The 23472-nt window shown below is 37.5% G+C and overlaps 1 protein-coding gene across 3 annotated transcripts in view; it reads right to left on the minus strand.

The window, feature by feature from the left end:
• Positions 1-23472, minus strand: part of pippin (solute carrier family member pippin) — a 43871-nt gene that overhangs the window by 6945 nt on the left and 13454 nt on the right. For all 3 annotated transcript variants that reach the window (XM_074175571.1, XM_023160681.2, XM_074175570.1), the window contains one exon: positions 4424-4632. In XM_074175571.1, coding sequence (XP_074031672.1) covers positions 4424-4632 — 209 coding nt within the window. The remainder of the gene's footprint in view (positions 1-4423; positions 4633-23472) is intronic.

A 23472-nucleotide genomic window follows, 5' to 3' on the forward strand; every position in this document is an offset into this window, starting at 1 on the left:
AGATTATAATTACCATAGGAGTGGTGACTGATTTTTTAAATGCAAATGGGGAAATATTTCTCATTTATATAGGTGAACAATTATACACCTTGGCCATATTGTAGGAAAAAGATGACTTGAAAAGCGAAATTTTGAAACGAGGACTTGTAAGTTGATTTTTAAGACGGATAATCGTGGATTTGTGAGCAAAATCTCACTTTACTGTAAAGATATCGCTGACAAAAATTTGTGTGTAAGAGAACAAAAATGAAGTAAACGCCTTTTTCTCATATCTATCCAGCCCGATTCAGAAAATGCAGATGAAATATGACTACGTCGACGAAGACCACATATAAGCCTGACACATGAATTTTGTTCAATTCAATTGAAGGTAACTGAGAGCTAACGGCAACAATGTTGAATGTTAGAACTAAATTCTTACCGGGGTCATTTTTATTGTCTATGCATCGCCAATTTGCCTCCCGTAACAAGATAGCTTCTGCATATCGATAGGATGTACGAGCGAATAGGTGAACCAGTTCGTTAAATACTTTGAAACATCGGTAAACTGATCAAACTTCGCAGGTCTATTATATTTGCGTCCTTAAAATGCCATAACTAGTCATTCGAGTTCTTCATTATCAAGCGTCTTTATCTGCATAGGCGAAGTATGTTCTGTTTCTCGTGAAGGGGACTTTGTTTTAAATTTATTAAATATATTTTATTATGTTCATTAAATAGACTTATATTTATTAACTTTAAAATATAAGATAGAGTTGGCCGATACTTGTTTTTCAAAATACATTATCATAGATTTTCATCACATTCACACTTTATTGTGAGATAATTAGTTGACCTAGTCATTAAACTCAGATATAAATGTTCGTTAAACACAGGTATAAATGTTCGTTGAACTCAGGTATAACTGTCATTAATTAGTCCCTAGAATATTATTAGTTTCTAGGTAGATAGTAATATTTCAAAAATGATATATAAATCACAATATATGAAGAATTCAGTTTGTTAGTGAACACGCTTGAAAAAGCTACTGCGTAGCGAAACACGTATTGCAGATTTGGTAATCTGTTCTAGTGAAAATCTCACAATAAAGTGTTTTTCAAAATACATCAACTTTATAATAGTTTTTGAGGTAAGTAAACAACTGACAAATAGCTGAATAATACCATTGAATTTTATTATTTTTATACTATTGAGATGTATGCCGTAGCAGGTCCAAGTAATGTAAAAAGAAAGCGGAAGTTTATGTCGTTAGAAGAAAAACAGATCGTTTGTAGAGTGTACGAAAATTTAAAAAATACACTCCGTACAGTGGAAGCTGTAGCCCAGTGTTCATTTTCAACGGGAATATCCGTGACGACAATTGAACTCATTGTACGTGAAAAAAATGTGCAAGTTCCAAAAGTACATTGTCGTGGTAAAAAAAATTGAATTGGACGAGTATCAGAAAAATTTTGTACTCTATACTACCATTCAAAGGTAATGGATGATGATCTCATTCCAAAAATGAGCAGATAGAAGTTAAGGAAAATAATAAGAGAAGATTTTAAATTTATATATGCCAAACGATCCCGTGAATCTGTCTTAATAGAAAGAGAAGATATAATCTCATTGCGACGGAGATATCTTCGCTCTGTTAGAGAAATGCGTTCGTCTCACAAAAAGATTTATTATCTGGACGGAACGTAGGTGAATGCTGGTCACACAGTATCTAAGATCTAGCAAGATACTACTGTAACTAGTTATCACAGCCGATTAGTAGAACAGCTGCCAACTATATGACCCCCAGAAGAGCAGACATGCAGAGTTGGTTAGGACAAAAAGGAATTCCATTTTCCGAGGACATGGTTAAGGCCGAGCTTATGAGTGTCATCAAACAGCATCGTGACAGATATCGCCAGCATGTGGTGGATACAATAGCTCGTGCTGAAGGCATCACCATTTTGAGACTTCCTCTTTACCATTGCGAGTTAAACCCAATAGAATTAATCTGGGCTCAAATTAAGGGTTACGTAGCTCGTGAAAACGTGACATATAAAATTTCTGATGTCCAATGGAACGGATACGGAAAGAAGATTGGGCTAATGCTGTAGCCCATGTGATCAAGGAAGAAGAGAAAATGTGGAGATTGGATGGGATTGGTAGACACTGTTTTCGACCAAATAATAATAGATCTAAGTGTGACTGGGGATTACTCTTCGGACGAGTCAATGGATTCTGAAACTTCATAAGCATAACATAGGTAATTACTTCCTTGCTTTGTAGTTCTCTTCCTATTTAAAAGGAATATAATAATTATTTTGTAAATTTTTCTGTTTTTTTGAAGTACTGTATTAGGCATAATAAGAAAATGTAATCAGTTTTACCATTGACAACAGGTAGCGCCACCTACTATAACAATTTTTACGTAATTACCTATGTATTCAAATAAATAAAAATATTATTTTGGTACGCCTCTGCAGAGTTGGTAAGAGGATTATCCGTTGGTCACTTCAAGTGCGCGTTGCTAATTAATCACCTTCAATTGAAAATTGTTATAGTATAGTTCAATATCTAGCATGAGCCCCATATTTCTGTCACAACTGGAAAATATTATTGGCGAATTGTCTAGAAACAGGGTTAAATTGTGTTTCTTTCTTTCTCATGCTCCTTTGCGTCCAAAAAGCGATGCTTTAGATTCAGTTGGATTCATCGTCAAACAGAATTTCTTCGATGAAGAAGCCAAAGTTTGTAGATCGGAATTCATATGGTCACAGACAAGACGGATGTCACTTTCTTTAAAGGATATTAAGTTGTGTGTCGTCCGCGAAATAGTGAACTGAGAAGTGACGTATATGTTTATTAAATTGCGAAGTATAAATAGTATACAAATGGGGTCTAAGTATTGATCCTTGGGGCACTCCTTTTTTCCATTCCATTGAACAGCACAGACTGAACTCTTTAAGATAGATATTGCTCAATAACCAAGCCCTTGCCTCTCATGTGGGATCTATCATTTTGTAAGTATGTGTGGCAGATATCTGACGAAGAAAACAACTCTTTCAGTGGATTCTGCGCAAAAATCTGAAGTATAATTATATAAGAAAAGGAAACAGCGTTGTCAGAATGTAACCTCGAGGGATTCCACAATTTTCTTCTAATCAGACGAATGTTGTTTCTGTGCAACTAGGTGTAGAATTTTCCTTTAATTCAAAATAATAATTTTCAATATATCCACTGATTTGAAATTTTCATTATTGACATTTTTCATCACAATTTCATGACAAGCGATGTCTCCATGAACTGCTCAGTTGTAGATCATCACGTTTCATATTCCAAAAACTGTGAAGAATGATTTCGCAATAAATCTCTTAACTGATACCTTCCGAATTCATTTCATGGAATTGAATTTCCACAATGCCAATTTCATTTCACGGTTTCGAACGAACTCCGTCTCATCGATATTTAATTAAAACGAGTGAAAAATTACGTCTGAATTCGGTATTCCGAAAGCGATATAAGATTGATGATTGACGCTATTGCTTCAGTTATTCGGAATTTCAGACTATCAAGATACTCATCGAATTGAGTTGCAGCTATACGGGTGATGAATAGATGGAAAATGGTGAAACTGAAAAGCTATTGAAAGTCCATATTATCGAGCACAAGATAAATACACAGCAAGTGGAAACCAGCAAATCAGGAATAGCAGAGCATGTTTGGACCCATCAACATAATATCGAGTGGTCCCAAGGTGAGATCATACACAGGGAGGAACACTGGTTTAGGAGGAAATTCAAAGAAGCCGCATACATGTTGTTCAACAAAGTATTCAGCCAAGCTAGCGTAGAGATACGCAACATATGGAAACCTATAATCAATCAAAAAATGGCCAACTCCCGCCAAACGGTCATCTCCCGCTGAACCGGTGACGCGTAAAGAGGAAAGTGGAGATAAGTGAAAGTACTCGAATGACCCATAAATAGTCATCTTTCGGAGGAAATAGTCCAGTCATCACCCGAAGACGATTGTGGATACTGACAATCGAAACGTCGTGAAATAACTCAGCTTGCAATCTCTTAATTGTTTATTTTTATGTTTTGTTCAATGGTTCTATTTTTTACCAGTATTTCATTTCAATGTAATTTCATTTTGCTTTATATAATTATTATTTTCAGCCATTTCTTATATAATATTAGACAATGGAAGCCTGAACTAATGAAATTTATCATCGAACATTGTCAATCACCTTCAAACAAAGGTAATTGAAACATTCGTTGAACGAAGAGTCAAAAGATTCCCCTTTCTATTAAAAAAAAAATGAAAATAGCCTCTCTGCGGCAAGTGATATCATGCCATTAGTTTTTTAAAACAACATGTACTAAAATTGATTGATTGATTGATAATGTTGCCAGCAAAAGTTTTCATACGTCGGAAAAATACTCACTTGACCAGCAGCAGCTGATAATCCTGCTGAAAATCCTGCTATAAGTCTCCCGAGTAGCAAAAGGGCGTGATTCGGAGCAAAAGCTATCAGAATCCAGCCGAGAATGAGGGGCATTGAGGCTATTTGAAGAGCCAGTTTTCTACCGCAACGTTCCATTAGCACCCCACTGAGTAGAGAGCCCAAGGGAGTGGCAGCAGAGTGGATGCTTGCTAAAAAAAATAGAGAAACATTGTTTATGAATCCAGAAGAAATAAAAATTTTCCCTATTGTTTTTCTTGAAGAAAAGGTAATGTTTCTTGGCAGGTCTGGAGTTCATTGTGGAAGCAGAGACCCTGAATTATTTTCCGATTGTCACGTTATTCGAACATTTTTGGTCAACAAATAAAACTATTTCAACAAAACATGTAATGATAAGTTGAAGTGAATTTCTTGTAACTTATTGTTGTATCAATAATAATATTGATAATGTATTTGTCCTTGAGATCATTTACATGATATGGAATAACTCCTGCTCAGCCAAGTGAGTTACGAAAAAAAAACAAAACTCAAGAAATACCCCACGTATACAGGGTGTCCCTGGACTTCCTCTTTTCCTCTCGGGAATGTATAGATGGGGTCAAAATATCACCAGTACTTCATATAACTTTTTTTCCTAAAATCCTTCGTTACCAAGTAACGGGCTCTCGAAGTTACAAAATGAAAAATTTTTTCTTTGATAACTTTTCAACTGAATATTCGAAATCATCCAAATTTTGGTAATTGACTAAACAAATGAATTCCTTCGATGAGCTTTCATGCAGGAGTCAGTTGTTTTGCTACAAAGTCAGGAACGGACTACCCCCGATGGTCCACACCCCAAAACTTTGAAATGACAGATATTTTTCAATATTTTTCAACAAATTAAGGTTACTTGGACAATTTTATGAATAAAAGTACTCGTGTGGAAAGTCGATCGGAGCAACGAGTCTTGATAAAAATGTAGTTTCACTCGACGACATCAAACCCGCTCGTCCACCATTATTTGAAATGAATAATTATCAAAGCAGAAATAATAATGATAACGTTAATTCGACAACATTTATCCTGAGATGTCTACCATTATTCGAAAATATTAGTTTTTAAAGAAAATGGAAATGATAGGTAAAATGTTCATAACGAATTTTTATAATGCAAACACGTTTAACTAACGAAACTCAAGAGCCTCAAGAGCAAACAGAAATGAAAAATCCGCTACAGAAACTGCTCGATATGACCACCTTCTCTCTCTATACATTTTCTTAGTCTGCGAAGACACCCTCTCTGTACTTGAAATAGCATTCCAGGGTCGTTTCGTATGGCTTCACAATGTAATGTTATTCTATTCAACAATGCATCTCTTGTGTGAATAGGTATAGCGTAAACAAGGCTTTTTAGATGCTCCCACAGAAAGAAATCCAATGGATTTAAATCCGGAGACCGCGATGGCCATGAATATGGCCCACCTCTACCAATCCATCTATTGTGGAAAATATGGTTCAGATGGTCACGCACAATCAAACTAAAATGAGGAGGAGCGCCATCATGCATGAACCACATATCTCTTCGGGTTTGCAATGGAACATGTTCCAAAAGTCCATTCAAATCGTTCTGAATGAACTCCAAATAACGTTCTCCATTCAATCGGTCCTGTAGAACGAATGGTCCTATAAGATGGTTTCCTATGATACCAGCCCAAACATTCACGTTGAATTTCCGTTGGTGTTTGGTTTGCAATATCCCATGGGGATTTTCTTCGGCCCATATATGGAGATTATGAGAGTTGATAACTCCATCTCTACTGAAACCTGCTTCATCAGTGAATAAAACTCGATTAATAAAAGTCATATCCTCTCTTTGCCTATCCATGAACCAATTGGCATATTCCAGTCGTGCTGGAAAATCTTGAGGTGTCATGGCATGTACCTTGTGGATGTGAAATGGGTGGAGCAGTTGTTCCCTAACTATTCTATGAATAGTGGACTTGGATGTATGGAACTGTTCTGATAGATTTCTGATGCTCATTGAAGGATCATCAGCGACGGCTTCCAAAATATTTTCCTCCAATACAACGGTACGTACAGTCCTAGGAGCGCCCTCACCACCTCGTTTTGGCAAAACTGTACCTACAATAATATCGAAATAAAACAACGTGCTCTAATTAATTATCAATTATTACATACCTGTCTCCCTCAAGCTGCGATCGACACGCTCGAATGTTTCTCTTGACGGTACCGTTCGATTGGGAAAATGCTCGGAATACAGACGACGAGCTTCTGCAGCATTACAAAATGCTCGTCCATAAAATACATGCATATCTGCATATTCATTGAATGTAAACTGTTCGGCCATATCAAAAAAATTCAAAATATCCTATAGAATATTGACAATACAATGATAGTCATATGACAACGCACCACTCAACAAAACAAAATCGCATTCCAGTTTCTTATTTTTTATCAAAACTTTCTAAAAGGTTTTTTTTTCAACATCTGTGAAAGAAATGGAACATAATTATTCCCTGGATATTTTTCACCTGATCATGTGCAGCCGTTTTTGTAGTTCATTCGTTTGCTTTTTATTAGTATAGTAAATATTTTTTCCGATGTGCGTTTTTTCAGCTAAATTTAGATTCGTGTTAAAGAATTTCTCCCATAAAATTATAATTATCAGTGAAACTCCTCAACAGTTTAGCTGTGAAGAAGAATTTGAAACATTCGAATGTTGAGTTTCATGAGATTCAGATAACTGATCAACACGAAACGTGATTATTCCACACGTATTATGTACATACAAAATATGGAATGAATTCGATATTTCATAGTAGAGTAGCTTGTTAGTTTAAAAACACCACGAATCTACAGAACTTGATATTTCTTTTGAAAAAATATCTGCTATCACAATTGTGACTTAAACTTCCATATAGGTACTGTACTTTTTGTTTACGACTTCATTTTAGCATACTTTGTATTATTCCTGTTATAAATGTTGTTGAATTAACGTTATCATTATTATTTCTGCTTTGATAATTATTCATTTCAAATAATGGTGGACGAGCGGGTTTGATGTCGTCGAGTAGAACTACATTTTTATCAAGACTCGTTGCTCCGATCGACTTTCCACACGAGTACTTTTATTCATAAAATTGTCCAAGTAACCTTATTTTGTTGAAAAATATTGAAAAATATTGAAAGTTTTGGGGTGTGGACCATCGGGGGTAGTCCGTTCCTGACTTTGTAGCGAAACAACTGACTCCTGCATGAAAGCTCATCGACGGAATTCATTCGTTTAGTCAATTACCAAAATTTGGATGATTTTGAATATTCACTTGAAAAGTTATCAAAGAAAAACATTTTTCATTTTGTAACTTCGAGGGCCCGTAACTTGGTTACGAAGACTTTTAGGAAAAAAAGTTATATGAAGTACTGGTGATATTTTGACCCCATCTATACATTCCCGAGAGGAAAAGAGGAAGTCCAGGGACACCCTGTATACAATAATGAAAGTTGTATGGGTGCACAAATGGGAAATTTATAAATTACAGGCTGCGGAATTGGCAATGTATATAAATGAAATGTTGAACAAAAGATGCTTCGAAAAAGTATTGCCGTCAATATGCTGAATCAATGGATATCCTGATTAATCACCTCAACAATAGTGGATTCTAAACAATTGCGTATACAGATGACATAGTTATCTTGCAGACCGGCAAATTTGTGAACACACTGTGCGATAGAGCGCAGGATGGGCTCAAATTAATAGAAACCGATATAAAGAAGATGTCTCCCAGAGATCTAACCTAGGAGGACAACTCCTTGGGAGGAGGTACAATGTATCACTTGTTGCCTAAGTGTTGTGGGCCTACACCCACCCTCCCTACTCTACAGATACAGATGCAGAGGCTGAATCAAATGAAAAATTGACGATGAATGGGTGCTGGTGGTGAACAAAATATGCAAATATAGTGAATGGATGATTGCAGTGAACATATACGGAAATATAGTTTTCAATATTCAAAAAGAATTATGTTTGTGCAAGTATTGTCGTTAGAAATGCGACAAAAGTCTGTTAAAATTAAAACATGAAAGTTGACCAGACGAAATTTACATATTCAATTACGTATTCATCTCAGTTTTCATGGAGAATTTTTAATTTCCTTGTATAATAACTATTAACTGAAATTTTACCTTACAGAAGGGAGCAATGAAAAAATTATTATTCGTAATTCACTCTGAAATCTTATCTGACTCTTTACTTTGACAAGTGTTCCAAATGATATCATTTTTTTACCCTGTGGACTTAAGATGATATCATGAAATCAATAAATAAAATCATCTACAGGTGCTGATTGGGTTTTATAAACCAAATTCTTTGAGAAAACCTGTAACAATAATATAATGTACTTAAATCGGAAGACCTTGAGGGCCATTACATTACTTTTTGACCAATTCATCTACTATTGAATGTAAAATGCATAGTAAGAAGTGGCAGTGGAAGTGGCAGTGTCTTATAATAATGGCAAGTACTTTTTCCTTGGAAGAGTCATCTCGTTATATCACTTAGGTACTTACTTATTGAAATGAACGTCGAAAAACAGTGTTCTAGTAGTGGCGTGGAAAAGTGGTTTGATTAGATTCTTTTCACTTCAGTGGCTCAAATTCAAAGTATTTATCACTATCAGTTCTCCACTTACTTCATGAAAATAAATATTTTAGATTGTGATTTGTGTTAAACCCATACCTTCTTATGAACGTTACATTTTCAAATAGGTATTTGTTCTTTAGTTTTTTCGTGTCGGCTCAATCAATTATTGATTGAATTCACTTTTTCCATACCAGAACAGTATCTCAAGACATTTTTTGTTTTTGTGTAAAAATAGTGTTTTCAATCAAATTGCCAAATTCTACTTCTCAAATTTTATTGATTTCAATTCAAACGTAATTCACATATGATTCGTTGAAATTGTGATATTCTGGAAGTCGAATGAGCTATGAAATCGTGTCATGCATATTAATAATACCAAAGACGTACTTGAAAATCCCAATTTTGTTTCGATATCAATTGAGGTAAATGTTCTGAAGAAATTTTTGTTTACATTCAACATGACATCAACTAGGCATTGACCTTGACCTGCACCAAACAAACATACGTAATACTAGGAATGCCATTGAATGAATAAACAAGAATTCACTGAAACCTTAATATCGTTATTTTTTGCTGTATTTTGCAATCGTACGGAATCATGCTTATTGATTAATGAATTACCGATATTTTTTATAGTATTTTGGAACTATTTTCAACGTAGGTATTTCAACTTTTTGTAATATACTAATCGACTAATAACGTCAGATGAATCGTTTGTAGAAATTTTTGACTGAAATAATGATAATAATAATAATAGTAATAATGAATTTATTGCCCATCAAAATACAAGATAATAACAAAAAAAAACAAGAGAGAGAAAAATGGCTTTTGGTTCAGACCGCGAATTTGCATTCGCGTCTGCTCTTCCACCAACGCCGAAAATGTATAAAAGTAAATAAATGAGGGCTTGAAGAGAAGAAAAGAAGAAAGAAAAGGAAAAAGGAAAGAAAATAGAAGGTAATATAAAGATATAGATATATGAATAGCTAAAACATTTTTCCGGATTCTCGCCGCGGACCTAGTTATTCTGAATGCTGAACATTTGCTGTTTAAACCTTCTTTTAAAAACAGTTTCTGACATGTTAAAACAATTGGCTTAGCATTTATTGAGATAATTTATTCTAGAGGATATATTATAGGAAAAAGATCGTTTGAATATTTCCTTTTTATGTACAGGAATGTTTAGCAGTGTCTTTTTATGCAAATTCAGGTTATGGATATCTGTTCTATAAGACAAATGTTCATATAAGTAGGGATGATTGCTATATTTGAACATTTTAAAGAATATGCATATTGCATGAAGACGTCTACGATTAAACATTTTCAACACCTTCAAATCTGCTAGTTTGTGTGAAATTCTGGACCTTCTTCTGATATCAAATATTAACCTGATAGGTATTAACCTAGGATAGTAAGAGGGAACTAAAGTGACATGAAAGAGAACTCACCCCCATCAATTCCCTAGGCCCCACCCACCAAAACACAAAAAATTCAAATGACAAACCCCTACTTGTGATACATCATTGAAAAGACAATAAAAATGCTATCCAATGTATAAATAATAATTGCACAGGGTTGGGCAATAATTGCGAAACTTTGGCTCAAATGGAATATTTAATGAGGTTTTTGTTGAACTACAAATTTATTAAAAATGTCAATTAAGTAAATGTTCAATGCACGAACTTTGGCAAATGTTGGTCTAGTAATGGCGCGACATGCTTGCGTAATTCTTTCTCGCAATTCCCCAAGTGACGCAGGTTGGGTTTTATAAACAACTGACTTGAGGTGACCCCACAGAAAAAAGTCAGGTAGCATCAAGTCTGGTGACCTCGGTGGCCACTCAATGGGACCTCTCCTTCCAATCCATTTCTTCAGATAATTAGTATTCAACCAGTGCATAACTGGAGCTGCATAGTGAGGATGTGCTCCAACAAATTGCAGCAAATTTTCGTCTACAGCTAGGTTGCCTTGGTCGTCCCTTTGTTTCTCTAATGCATGCACGATGGTGTTTTCCAGCATATCGAGATAAATGTCGCCACTTAAATTGCCTGGTATGAACAAGGGACCAATTATAGCATCGCCTAATATTCCCGCCCAAACATTCAGTTTTTCAGGATATTGAGTGTGACCTTCTCTGAATCACTCCAGTACTGACAGTTTCATTTATTTACATTACCATTCAGCATAAAAGTCCATTCTTCACTGAAACAAATATTTTTTAACATTCTCGGTTCAACGCGAACATCATCGCCTAGTTCTTACAGATTTTTTTTCAAGAGTGAAACTTATGTAATTTCAACACCTTTCTAACCGACTCAGGTGGAAGTCCTGCCACTGCAGATACTTGACGTGTTGATGCAGTAGGCTCCATTGCAAAATTTCCAAGGACCTCAATTTGGGTTGCTTCATTCAGTAATCTTGGGGCATTCCTTTTTTGATTTTGCATTGATCCCGTTTCTCTAACTATTCAACTAAATCGCGGACGTACACGTGACTTACATTTTTGTCCGGATGCCTTTCATAAAATATTTGAGCTATTTTTAAATAACACTGGTTCTGGGAGACATATATAAAAATTATCTCCACGCGCTCAGATATACTGTAAACCATCGTGACAACTACAGCTGAATGACAGTACAGATTGTACGTATGATGAGAACTAATGACATCTGAAAGTCTCAAACAAACCAAAAATTATTGACTCTGACAGAACCCAAAAACCAGATCTTTCCAACTTGTTTTGCAAAAACGGCAAATTAAGTTTTTATTAAAAAAAATATCGACGGACAGTTATCATTTTAAATAATAGTCCGGGAGGTAGCATTACAAATAAAAATGTCATAGTAAGCCGGCTGATATTAAAGTTCGTGATAATAGGCTGTATTATTGTTTACAAAACAACGGAACCCACTTTGAACATTTACTTAATTGACATTTTTAATAAACTTGTAGTTCAACAAAAAACTCATTAAATATTCCATTTAAGCCAAAGTTTCACAATTATTGCTTCACCCTGTACAATTATTATTCACACCATTGTATAGCATGATGTATCACAAGTAGGGGTTTCCAATTTAAACTTTTTGAGTTTTGATGGGTGGGGCCTAGGGGGTTGATGGGGGTGAGTTCTCTTTCATGTCACTTTAGTTCCCCCTTACTATCCTAGAAACTATCTCAGACATTTTTCGATATCAGCTTTCGTTCGTGAGATATAGCCCATTGTAAGTTTTAAAATTGACACACTGTATAGACTAGCTACAGAAAGCATCTCAGGTGATTCGACAACCTACTCAATGAATCAAGAAAGTTGCTGGATCGAACGTGTGATCCAACGGGTTCTTACGATCATCCTCCTGGAACCAGAAGTCTCTCTACAAGCCGCTACTAGAGCCGACGTGCACTCAGGTGAGAACCACAGCCATGTTATCTCTCTCGCTCTTTTTTGTGTCCTGAACAAAATTCTAATGGGAATTTCCTCAAATCATACAATCCTGTATAATACTACAGTCCACTTATCTAATGAATCTACACGTGGTTTGGATGGAAACATTTGGGTGTTACCTCTTGATGAATGAATCATTTTCTTATAAAACTATCGAATCTTTGTTTTTGGTGAAATTTAAGATCTTTTATCGATTCAAAGTCGGATAAGGTTCTGAAAAATTAGATGGAGGCATCGAAACCTTCTCGTAATGATAATTTTGTCAAGCAAAATCGTGGAAATTATTTTTGATGCTATATCTGAAGCTTTCTCAGGAAATCATTAAGTGCTCCAGTGGAAGTGAAAGACTATCAATCTATCTCTGTAGGAAGACTTTCAGGTTTCATGATTAACTGGTGAAGCTTCATTTTATACATTGCATTAAGCTGTCGCCCTGCCCTAGGATATTTATGTTTTGAATATACTTTGGGAACATCTTGTGGAAGGCAACATTAATTTTTTCATTTGCTAGTGTCTCATCGTGCGTTCGTCTAATTACCATAAAATTTCAATTTCAGAGAAAGAACGTCTCAACCGGGATGCTTTTACGATGCCATGAAGTTATTTCGCTACAAATTGGTTTTTAGAGAATTTAACTGGTTTACTTTACATTGAACTGTTCCTGTTGGCTCAGTTATGGTGTGTTGGAAAATTTTGTACTTGGATGCGTGGAAATAACGCACCGAAGTTTTCACTTTCTTACAGTATGAAAAAATTGTGAGCCGTTACGGCTCACAATCGGCGTGGAACATCGATAATAATAATGTTTTGTGATGATTGTTGCGTATTGAAATATTTATAAAAAATATGTATTTGAAATATACATGAAACAATTTTATTGTGGCTTCAATATACTAGCAAACTCAAGAATCTTAGCTGGATACTGCAATATGTTACTGAAGATCTTGAATTATAAATATTATTAATAAAGTTTCACTAAAATAGTGAAAAAAGGTTGGTTAGGTAACAGGATAGTTACCACTTTTCTCAACACTTTTCGATAATGTTCTCAGTTCATATATTTCGTATTGTTGGTCAAATCACTTGAGAGTGTCATTTCTCGATCGAGTCTTCGAAATCATTATAAATATCTTCGAAATTATCCCTCTTTGAGTTTTCAGTCACGTACAACTCCAATTGAAACTTCAAACTGCCATAAAGCCCTATCATCTCTTCTCTGGTTGGGATTCAAAAGTTTCACCAACTAATTTCATTTGGACTTTGGACACTTTCAATTATTCGATAATACTCCCGAGTTCATATTTTCAATCAATAGAACGAGAAAATTTTAAAGAAAATGGGAAAACTTCTCTTCTTGACTTTAATTCAAATTTCTATTGGATGATTTAATCTAACTGTCGAGATTAAATGAAACCCTTTTTTTCATTTTTGGAGCAAAATAATGCACAAATGAGATTCGGAAGCGCAGAAGGCATTTTTTTTTAAATTAGGAGTTTAAAACTCAAAAAATCGAGACAACAGTCAAAGTTTCGAGTATGAAGTCGTAACCTTGAGTTTAAAATTAATAATAATAATGCATTGCTACGAGAGTAGTAAGCCCGCGCGAAGAGGGTACATGGCGAGATTGCATGCTTTGTGGTGTGAAACACATCCGGAGCATGCCGCCTTTTCCGCCCAAAACCTTAGGGATTACGTATCTTATCTTCGGCGGCAGGGCTATTTAGCTCCTTCCCAGCCTGTTAACGAAGTGGTAGAAGTGACAGTTCTACCACCCGTTGGCACGGATGGAGAGGAGACTCGCATCATACCACCAATGGAGATGACAATCAGAACAAGCAGGGCGCTCCACAGAATTAGGCTTCTGAAGCCACAAGAACTGGCTTGTTTGGATGCGGAGGTTCATAGTGTTCTAACAGAAGAGGCTGACATCCCGGCCTTGCGATTCGGAAGATTGAACGGCGTGTACACAAGATAGAGGCTAAGACCACGTCGGCGAGACAACACGCGTCTCGTATCCAATGTGTGATGGATTATAGGGCGGCCAACAGGCCAACAACTACGACGTATCCATCACACTTTAGGTCAAGGCGTGCTGCTGACCACCAAACAGCACTGCCTTGGTAGGAGACGAAAGCTAGTGGTTGCTAAGAAGTCGCTAGTGAGGCGAGTGAGCAGTATCGCGCAAAACCTTAGGTTACGCGAGAGACCTTTTCGCTTATTCCAGAGACTACACGTGTTGTGGATAATCTGCCGACCGCTGATCGGATGGAATCCTTCTGTTAGGATATCTATGAACACCCACAGCCACTCAACTTAGACACTTCGCAGTTCAAAGCTTTCAACAGAGAGCTTCGACTGCCTGAGCTCAATGAACTGCGCAACCCGATAACCTCGGATGACGTTCGAGGGGCCCATGTTGGTTCCAAGAACTTCGCTGCTCCGGGCCACTGCTGAACACTTATTGGTGGAAAAAACTACCAAGCACCCACCGCCATCTGGCCAGAGTTTTCAACTCATGGTTGGACGGAGAGCAGCCGATTCCGGATTGGTTTGTCGAGGTGCAGACCGTTGTTATCCCCAAATGCCGTAAGGCATTTGATACAATTTCGCATGAGCTCATTTTGCATTTGCTCAGATGCCTTGCGGTACCCGACAAAATGGTGAGATGCATTGTACAAGCAAGAGTCCAAATAGGGTGGGTCACTTTCAGAAGGGGTGTATTTCAGGGTGATTCCCTCAGTCTCCTTCTCTTCTGTATCTCACTATTGCCATTATCCGTTGCGCTCAGAAATGCTCGAGGGTATAACTGTGGCACCCCCGGAAACCGTAGGCAAAAGGTCACTCATTTGTTTTATATGGATGATCTTAAACTTCATGCCTCTGGAGAGGAGGATCTCTATCAGTCCTTGAGGGTGGTGAAAGAGGAGTACACGCATGCTATCGGTATGAAATTCGGGATAGACAAATGTGCAATAGTCCATTTCAAAAGAGGACGATGCGGGGACTACGGAGAGGATGTGCAGCTCGTAGATGGAAGCATCCTACACCATCTGGATGCCGGAAAGACGTATACTTACTTCGGGGTGAAACAACACCACTCACAAGAGGTAACAGCAGTGAAAATCTCTCTCCGCGGCAAGTATCAGCACAAACTTCGACAGATCTGGTCATCTGAACTGTCGGGGAAAAACAAAGTTGCTGCAACAAATATGCTTGCCGTTCCAATCTTACTCTACTCGTTTGGAGTAGTGGAGTGGACTCGAGAGGAGCTGTATCAACTCGACGTATAGACCCGAAAAATGATGCATCTTTATAGGAGTTTGCATCCCAAATCGTCCGTTCCACGGTTGTACTTCCCCCGACAACAGGGAGGCCGTGGACTTCTTAGTTTGGAGTGTCTACATGACAGGATGGTACTGGATACAGCCTGTAAAGTCGTCAGGAGTTCGGATCCCCTTCTCTGCATGGTCCGTGACCATGAGAGAGCAGAAATTGGAGCATTTCTCTTTAGGGCAGCTGCCCGAGCAGCTGATGAACTCGGTATAGTTTTCGACACTGAACGAGGTGACCACAACTCTGTCACCGAGTTGGAACTTGTTCAGCAAAAAGCTCAGATGAAAGCCGCATAGATCACTTTACTTCTGCGGAAACACAAGGATAAGCCAATGCATGGGGTCTTCTCCAATAACATTGGAGAAGACCCCATCATCAGCATATCCAGCATATGCGGTCTCGGCTTTATATCCATCGACATAACGCGGCCCTGGGAGTGCTATATTACCATCTACGCCACTCTTACGGTATTGACGAGACACCGGTGTTGGCCTACGCTCCGGGGGATATTGAATCCGTTGTGGGGAACGAGAAGTGCCGAATTCATTGGAACTATTCGTTTCTCATCCTCAGGCTCGTACAAGCTGATAAGCCTGATGTAGTCCTTCTCGACCACCATAGCAAAACGATATTTGATGTGGAGTTTTTAGCTCCTGGCGAGACAAATATCGTCAGAAAAGAGGAGGAGAAACGGATAAAATATCAAGATTTTCTCTTCGAACTCCGCAGACTCTATCCAGATCACTTTGTTGAAATGGTTCTTCTGATTATTGGAGTCCTTGGTGGAATGATGTCCTCTTTACTCTCGAATCTTAAAATCATACCGGCTTGCCGCACTAGGGCAGAAATCTTAGCCGCACAGATGCAGAAGGCTGTCATTCTTGGCTCACTGCGCATAGGGCACATGATTCTCGGACCCAATGATTACTTACCCCACGGTGTGGGGAGTGGTCATTGGTTGATAATGCTGGCGCGCCCTCACGAATGTATCGGGGCTTCAGGGGATAAGGCCTGACCAGTGCACACTACGGTGAAAAAAAATGATAAATGGTCTTCAGCTACTTACGCTATTCTACCACTCAACCAAGAAATTTTTTTTAAATGTGCGTATATTATGTAGGTGAATTATTAATTAAAGAAAACAATGAAGTGAAATGAATTGGATTATTTGATTTGGTTCAATTTGATTTAATTCATTTCAATTCAGGCATTCTGAACTTTTTGGATCCTGGAAGAAGTTTCTAGATCAAGGCACGGGCCATAAACAATAACAGTGAGGGTATATATGTTTCATTAGAACAAATGCTCTCAGGATCGGTGAGTTAATATGGCTAAGAAACTTCAAATTGCAATCTATTGTCAACCCAAGCATTTTATTATGTCGCTATATTCCAATTTGTGACCGACAGAAATTGACAAATCATCTATGGCCCTATTCCGGTCCCTCTTATTAAAAAAATTATGGCTCATGATTTGTTTGGGTTGATGTTCAAACAGTGATTTCTTGATATTCTCAATGAGTCATCCACAAATTCATCAATTTTTGCGGAAAAACTTAGACTGGCGTCATCAGCATAGGTATGCATTTAAAGAGGTGTAAATAATAAATAGGAGAGGTGCAAGTAAAGAGCCCTGAGGTGCACCATGTATTACGTTTGGTTCTGATGATGTATTATTATTGATGATAACACGGTGTGTTCTATTACTGAGAAAAGATTTGAAAAAAGATTGATTTTTTTCATGGAATCCGTAGTTTTGCACATAGTAAAGTATGGTTCAACGTATCAAATGCTTTCTTATAATCAAGTTAGGCTACATACTTATCATATGAATGTATAATGCCATCGGTAATATTACAAAGAGCACTTGTGGTATCATAATTTTCTTCTAAAGCCAGACTGCGTGATGGGGAGAATACGGTTATTATTGACAAATGTATACGTTTGTTCATAAACTGCTTTTTAGTTTATTTTTGAGAGTGAACAGTAAAATATCAATAGAACTCAAGTCATTGAATGGTTCCGGTTTGGATATTTTATTGATAGGAAGTACTAGCGATTTTTTCCAAATATTGGAATTCCGAGATTGAAGTTGAAATTTTGAGTTTCAAGTCGTAATTTTGAGTTTCAAGTGGAAATCCCAATACTAAAGTCAATTTTGCGACATTTCAGTTTCAGCATTTGAGCGAAATTTCCTACCGGTGAGCATTTTTTTGATTCGACGCACATTTTATGCAATTTTGCCATCGTTTTCATTGATTTGCGACACTGCGAACTGTCTTGATGATGCAGTATTTCCTTTTTCTTCGAAAGGGGTTGTTTTTTCGCAATTTCGGCTTTCAAAGGTTCCAATAACGCTATATAATATTCACTGTTGATGATATTTTCCTCCTCAAGATGGTCGATGAATATTACACTACGCACATCCCAAAATACGAAGGTCCATAACCTTTCCAGCCGATTGTTGTGCTTTCGGGCGCTTTGGAAGAGATTCACCAGTTGCTGTCCACTCAGATTACAATCGTTCTGATTCCGTAGTGAAGTGATGGATCCACATATCGACGCGAAAACTTCGGTTTATTATCTAAAAACATGGCCAAACACTGCTCATAATCATTAAGACGTTCTTGTGAGTTCGCGCGGCATCCACTTTGGACAGAGCTTTCTCTTAGTCAGTTGCTCATGCCAATACATTCCTTTGATATCTTTACAATGTCAGCTAACTAACGCAACTTCACATTTCGATCATTCGAAAGGATTTCGTGGATTTTTTATGTTTTCTGGTGTTACTGCCTCATTTGGACGTCTACTGCGTTCTGCATCATCGGTGTCTCTACGACCACGTTTGAAGTCAGCAAACCAACGTTTGATTATTGTTTCTCATCGAGCGGAGTCCTCATAACATATTTCAAGCCATTGTTTCGCTTGATCGGTATTTTTTCCCATTAAGAAGCAGTGTAAAATTGAAACACGAAATCGTTTTTCTTCCATTGTTTTGGAAACAATAACTCTTAGCACAATAACTCCTGAGACTTTTCAGCCCATGTAGTATATCATGAGGGTTTGAACATGCTCATATTTATTTCAATATTTGCAGTTTTTGTGTTCAAGTGCAAAGAAACGAAGTTAAATAGTTATTCATTGCATTTCATATCTGATTATCTTCCCTACGTTTTATCTTCTTCCGCCAGAGTTACTTTCCGTAATTCCCTGCTCATCCGTTCACGCAAGGCTTTGTGAATCGAAAACACAATTCACCAGGATAATGCAGAGTCAATATTAAATTTGGCAAACTAGGCGAGATGCGAATATCGAATTCAATATACAGAAGGGGTGCTATCCCTCAGATGTGACAGAAATATGTGTTTTCTATCAAATCAAAGCTGATTCTATTTTCGAATTTCAGCATATTTAATATGAATGGGAAAACATTTCCAAAGAATCTGATGGAATATGAAAAATATGCCTACTATGCTACGCTATTACTAAATACATTTGTGGGGAGGGAAAATTGTTCGATGTTGAAGCAGATAATGGAAAAGAATACGATATCTTGATGAGGAAAAAGGACTCGGAACAAAAAAGGGGTTTATCAGGTTACATTCTATTGATTTTCAAACTTCTTCACAACGTCCTGGTCTTGATAATAATGTATAACTGGGAATTACTAGACTGAAAAATAAGAGCCATCTTGTGACAACTTTGTCAAGAACTAAAACACTAAAATACTGGAAACATGAAAAAGTCTCTTTTGAGGAGCGAGTCTACAGAAGAGATGTATGTTGAGTTTACGACTCCAACTGACCTCTCTGTAAATTTAGTTCTGGAGCGAGTCTACAGAAGAGATGGATGTTGAGTTTACGACTCCAACGGACCTCCCTGTGAATTAAGTTCAGGAGCGAGTCTACAGAGGAGATGGATGTCGAGTTTACGACTCCAAGTGACCTCTCTGTAATTTTAGTTCAGGAGCGAGTCTACAGAAGAGATGGATGTTGAGTTTACGACTCCAACTGACCTCCCTGTAAATTTAGTTCAGACGCGAGTCTACAGAGGAGATGGAGTTTACGACTCCAACTGACCTCCCTGTAAATTTAGTTCAGGAGCGAGTCTACAGAGGAGATGGATGTCGAGTTTACGACTCCATCTGACCTCCCTGTAAATTTAGTTCAGGAGCGAGTCTACAGAGGAGACGGATGTCGAATTTACGACTCCAACTGACCTCCCTGTAAATTCAGTTCATGAGCCAGTTCATTGACCTTCCTGTAAATTCAGTTCAGGAGCGAGTCTACAGAGGAGATGGATGTCGAGTTTACGACTCCAACTGACCTCCATGTAAATTTAGTTCAGGAGCGAGTTTACAGAGGAGATGGATGTCGAGTTTACGACTCCAACTGACCTCCCTGTAAATTTAGTTCAGGAGCGAGTCTACAGAGGAGATGGATGTCGAGTTTACGACTGCAACTGACCTCTCTGTAAATTAAGTTCAGGAGCGAGTCTACAGAGGAGATGGATGTCGAGTTTACGACTCCAACTGACCACCCTGTAAATTCAGTTCATGAGCGAGTCTACAGTGGAAATGGATATCGAGAGATAAAATAGAGATTTGTCTTGAAATAGTTATTTTTTAAATTTATTTAATGTTAACAGTAGCGAGAGATGTTCCATTTTTCACATTTGATAACGTTTCCGACTCACATTTAACACTTTGAGAATGGTGTTTCGATCTTCGTTCGGGTTTGAAGGCAGGGGTGGCTTGGAACTGTATCCTGACGTTTCGCCATCACGAGTGGCTGGCTTCTTCAGAGGTCTATTTATCCTGATGGTTCACCGATGACTAGTGATTTCTAGTTCGTGAGCTGTATCTATGTTGACACAGATAGCCCGCCTTTCTGGTTGATTCGTTGCGCTGCTGCCACCTCAGCATCTTTTAGTATGGGATTCCAGATCCGGTTAAGCGTTATCGCCTCCTCTTTTCTGTTGTAGTTTTACGTATGTTTATGGATTTCTGTGGCTTCCCGTACAAGCCGAATGTGGTATTCATGATCGGGTGCAAACAGTATCGTATGATCTCTTCCACTAAACGCGTGTTCCGCTACTGCCGATTTTTTTTATTTGACCTAATCTACAGTTTCTCCGATGTTCATTCAGCCTTGTACCCATGGATCTTTTGGTGGTACCAGTATAAAATTTTCCGCAGGTGCATGGTACATGTTATACCCCCGCAGCTGATAGTGGATCTCTTTTGCCTTTCGCAGATATCAGGCTTTGCTGTATTTTACTGGTGGGCTTGACCACTGTTTTTATGTTATGCTTCCTTAGGATTCTTCCGATTCTATCTGTAACCCTAGGGATGTACGGTAGAAACCCACGTGCAACCGTTTGAGTTTCCTCCCTATTTAGACTTGTAGAAGTCTTCAGTGTCATGGCCTTGTTAATCTCGGTTACACTGTATCCATTCGATTTCAAAGCCACTTGAAGATGTTCCAATTCTTCTTGTAGGTGTTCCGGTTCACATATTTTACGGGCACGTTCCGTCAGGGTGTTGATAATTCCCCGCTTTTGACTTGGATGATGGTTCCAAAGTGCATGCAGATATCTGTCCGTGTGTGTCGGTTTTCGGTACACTTTATGTGTCAGTCTTGTGCCACGCCTTTCGACGAGTACATCTAGAAAAGCTATTCGTTGTTCCTGTTCAGTCTCCATGGTGAATTTGATACTAGAGTGGTGATCATTTATGTAGTCCAGAAATAGATAACGCCAAATGTTGAAATCCAAAGCGTTGAGATATGGAGCTATAAAAACACATTGCATTAAAACGAACAAGACAAGACGAAGACGAAGACAAGAAAGTATTTTGAAATGAGTCGTGAAAAATGTAGGGTCATAAACCATGTCGCCCGTCAAATACTTTGCAAACCTTTATGAAACCCCTGAAAAATATTTCAAATTGCAACTCCGTTTTATAGGTCACTAAAAACTAGAAGATAGACGTATCTAAAATTGCCATCGCAACCAAACAGGAAAAATCTGACAGAAATTTATGTGAATTTTATTGCCGTGAATTCTAATGCGATCAGCCGCGATCTTGACCTATTTCAAGCGCATCCGAATATTGAAACTGTTATGTGAACGACCTTTAAATTGAAACAAATTGGACGAGTTTAACATTGGCCGTGTGCGGAGGATTTATACTCTGGTTATACTTCAACGGTTACTGACATGGGAAGGTTGAATTGGCGTTTTGATGTATTGTTCACGGTCTGATTGACTGGAAAATAATGTATGTTTTCGAAATTTGAGATGTGTTTATGAATGCGTGGGGTGCCAGACGAGTAATAAGTTTGTTTTCAACTCAAACATAGAAGAGAAGAAAAAGAAGAACAGAATTTATTGCCCAACAGAAGAATCCATTTACAGGACAATATACAGTGTCTAAAAGCCAAATTGAATAAATTCATTATTTTGGTTGAGGTACATATTTTAACAAAATCCCGAAAAATGTCAAATTTAAATTATAATTTGACATACTTCAACGGAAAATTGCTACCCCTACCTTCAACCCCCGTCGAATGACAGATACAATCCCAATTTTTCAAATGGCAAGTATAGGCTTGTGATATATCGTTTGAAAGCTCTATTCGGTGTCTATTTGAAAATGGTATCGCTTTCAAGTTTATTGTAACAATTGAGATAAAATAAATTAAAATCATGTGGTTACAGCAATTCGATAAAATGCACTCAAAACTTCAACTTGTTTTGTATGTCACAACATTAGTTGCCAGTATTTTAATTCAAGTTTGAAGTTCGTTAACTTAAAGTCTGATGAATGGTTATATTAACGGAAATGCATAGAATAACAGTTTTATGAATGATTGGTTTCGGAGATGAGACCCGAACACAACAGGAAGTATCTCGCCTTTTTCATGAAAATTTTTCTAATTTACCGCCCATATCTCAAGGAACAATAAGAAAAATAAAGAAGCAGTTTCGCGAGCTTGGTTATGTGAGGCAGATAAAAAAAGCAGCTGCCAATGCAATGAGTGATGAACTCAAAATAGATGTGATGCTTGAGTTTGAAGAAATCCATATACATCGAGTAGACAGGCATTCTCTACATTCAATGTTAGCCATACATCAATGGTAAAAAAATAAAAAATAAATAAAATGTATCCCTATGAAATGATACCTACTCAGGAGCTCATGGAAGACGATTTTGATAGGAGAACTTATTTTTGTGAGCAAATGATGGACATGCATTCACTAACATATTACAGTTCAAATTAGACTCATAATAACGGACACAACATTTGAAACCACCAATACACAAGCAGTAAATTCAAACATCAATCTACGTAACAGTTAGACACTATAATCATTTTAATGTAGTAATATCTCCCATTTTTAATTAGGAAAATATTCACGCTATGAGTGTGAAAGAATTCCAATAAATTAAAGAGATGAAAAAACTTAAGTTTTTCGTCGAATTCCAGAAGAAAGTCAGACTGCTCTGATGAGAGTGCCGGTTTACTTACTGTTTCGTTCTGTGAAAATGTTTCGTTCTGTGAATCTATTTCGTTCTGCGAAACTGTTTCGTTCTGTGAATCTCTTTCGTTGTG

This window comes from Leptinotarsa decemlineata, unplaced genomic scaffold (assembly GCF_025532065.1).
Source record: "Leptinotarsa decemlineata unplaced genomic scaffold, Ldec_3_MD MMD2_tig00001064_RagTag_RagTag, whole genome shotgun sequence".
NCBI classification, from domain to species: Eukaryota; Metazoa; Arthropoda; class Insecta; order Coleoptera; family Chrysomelidae; genus Leptinotarsa; species Leptinotarsa decemlineata.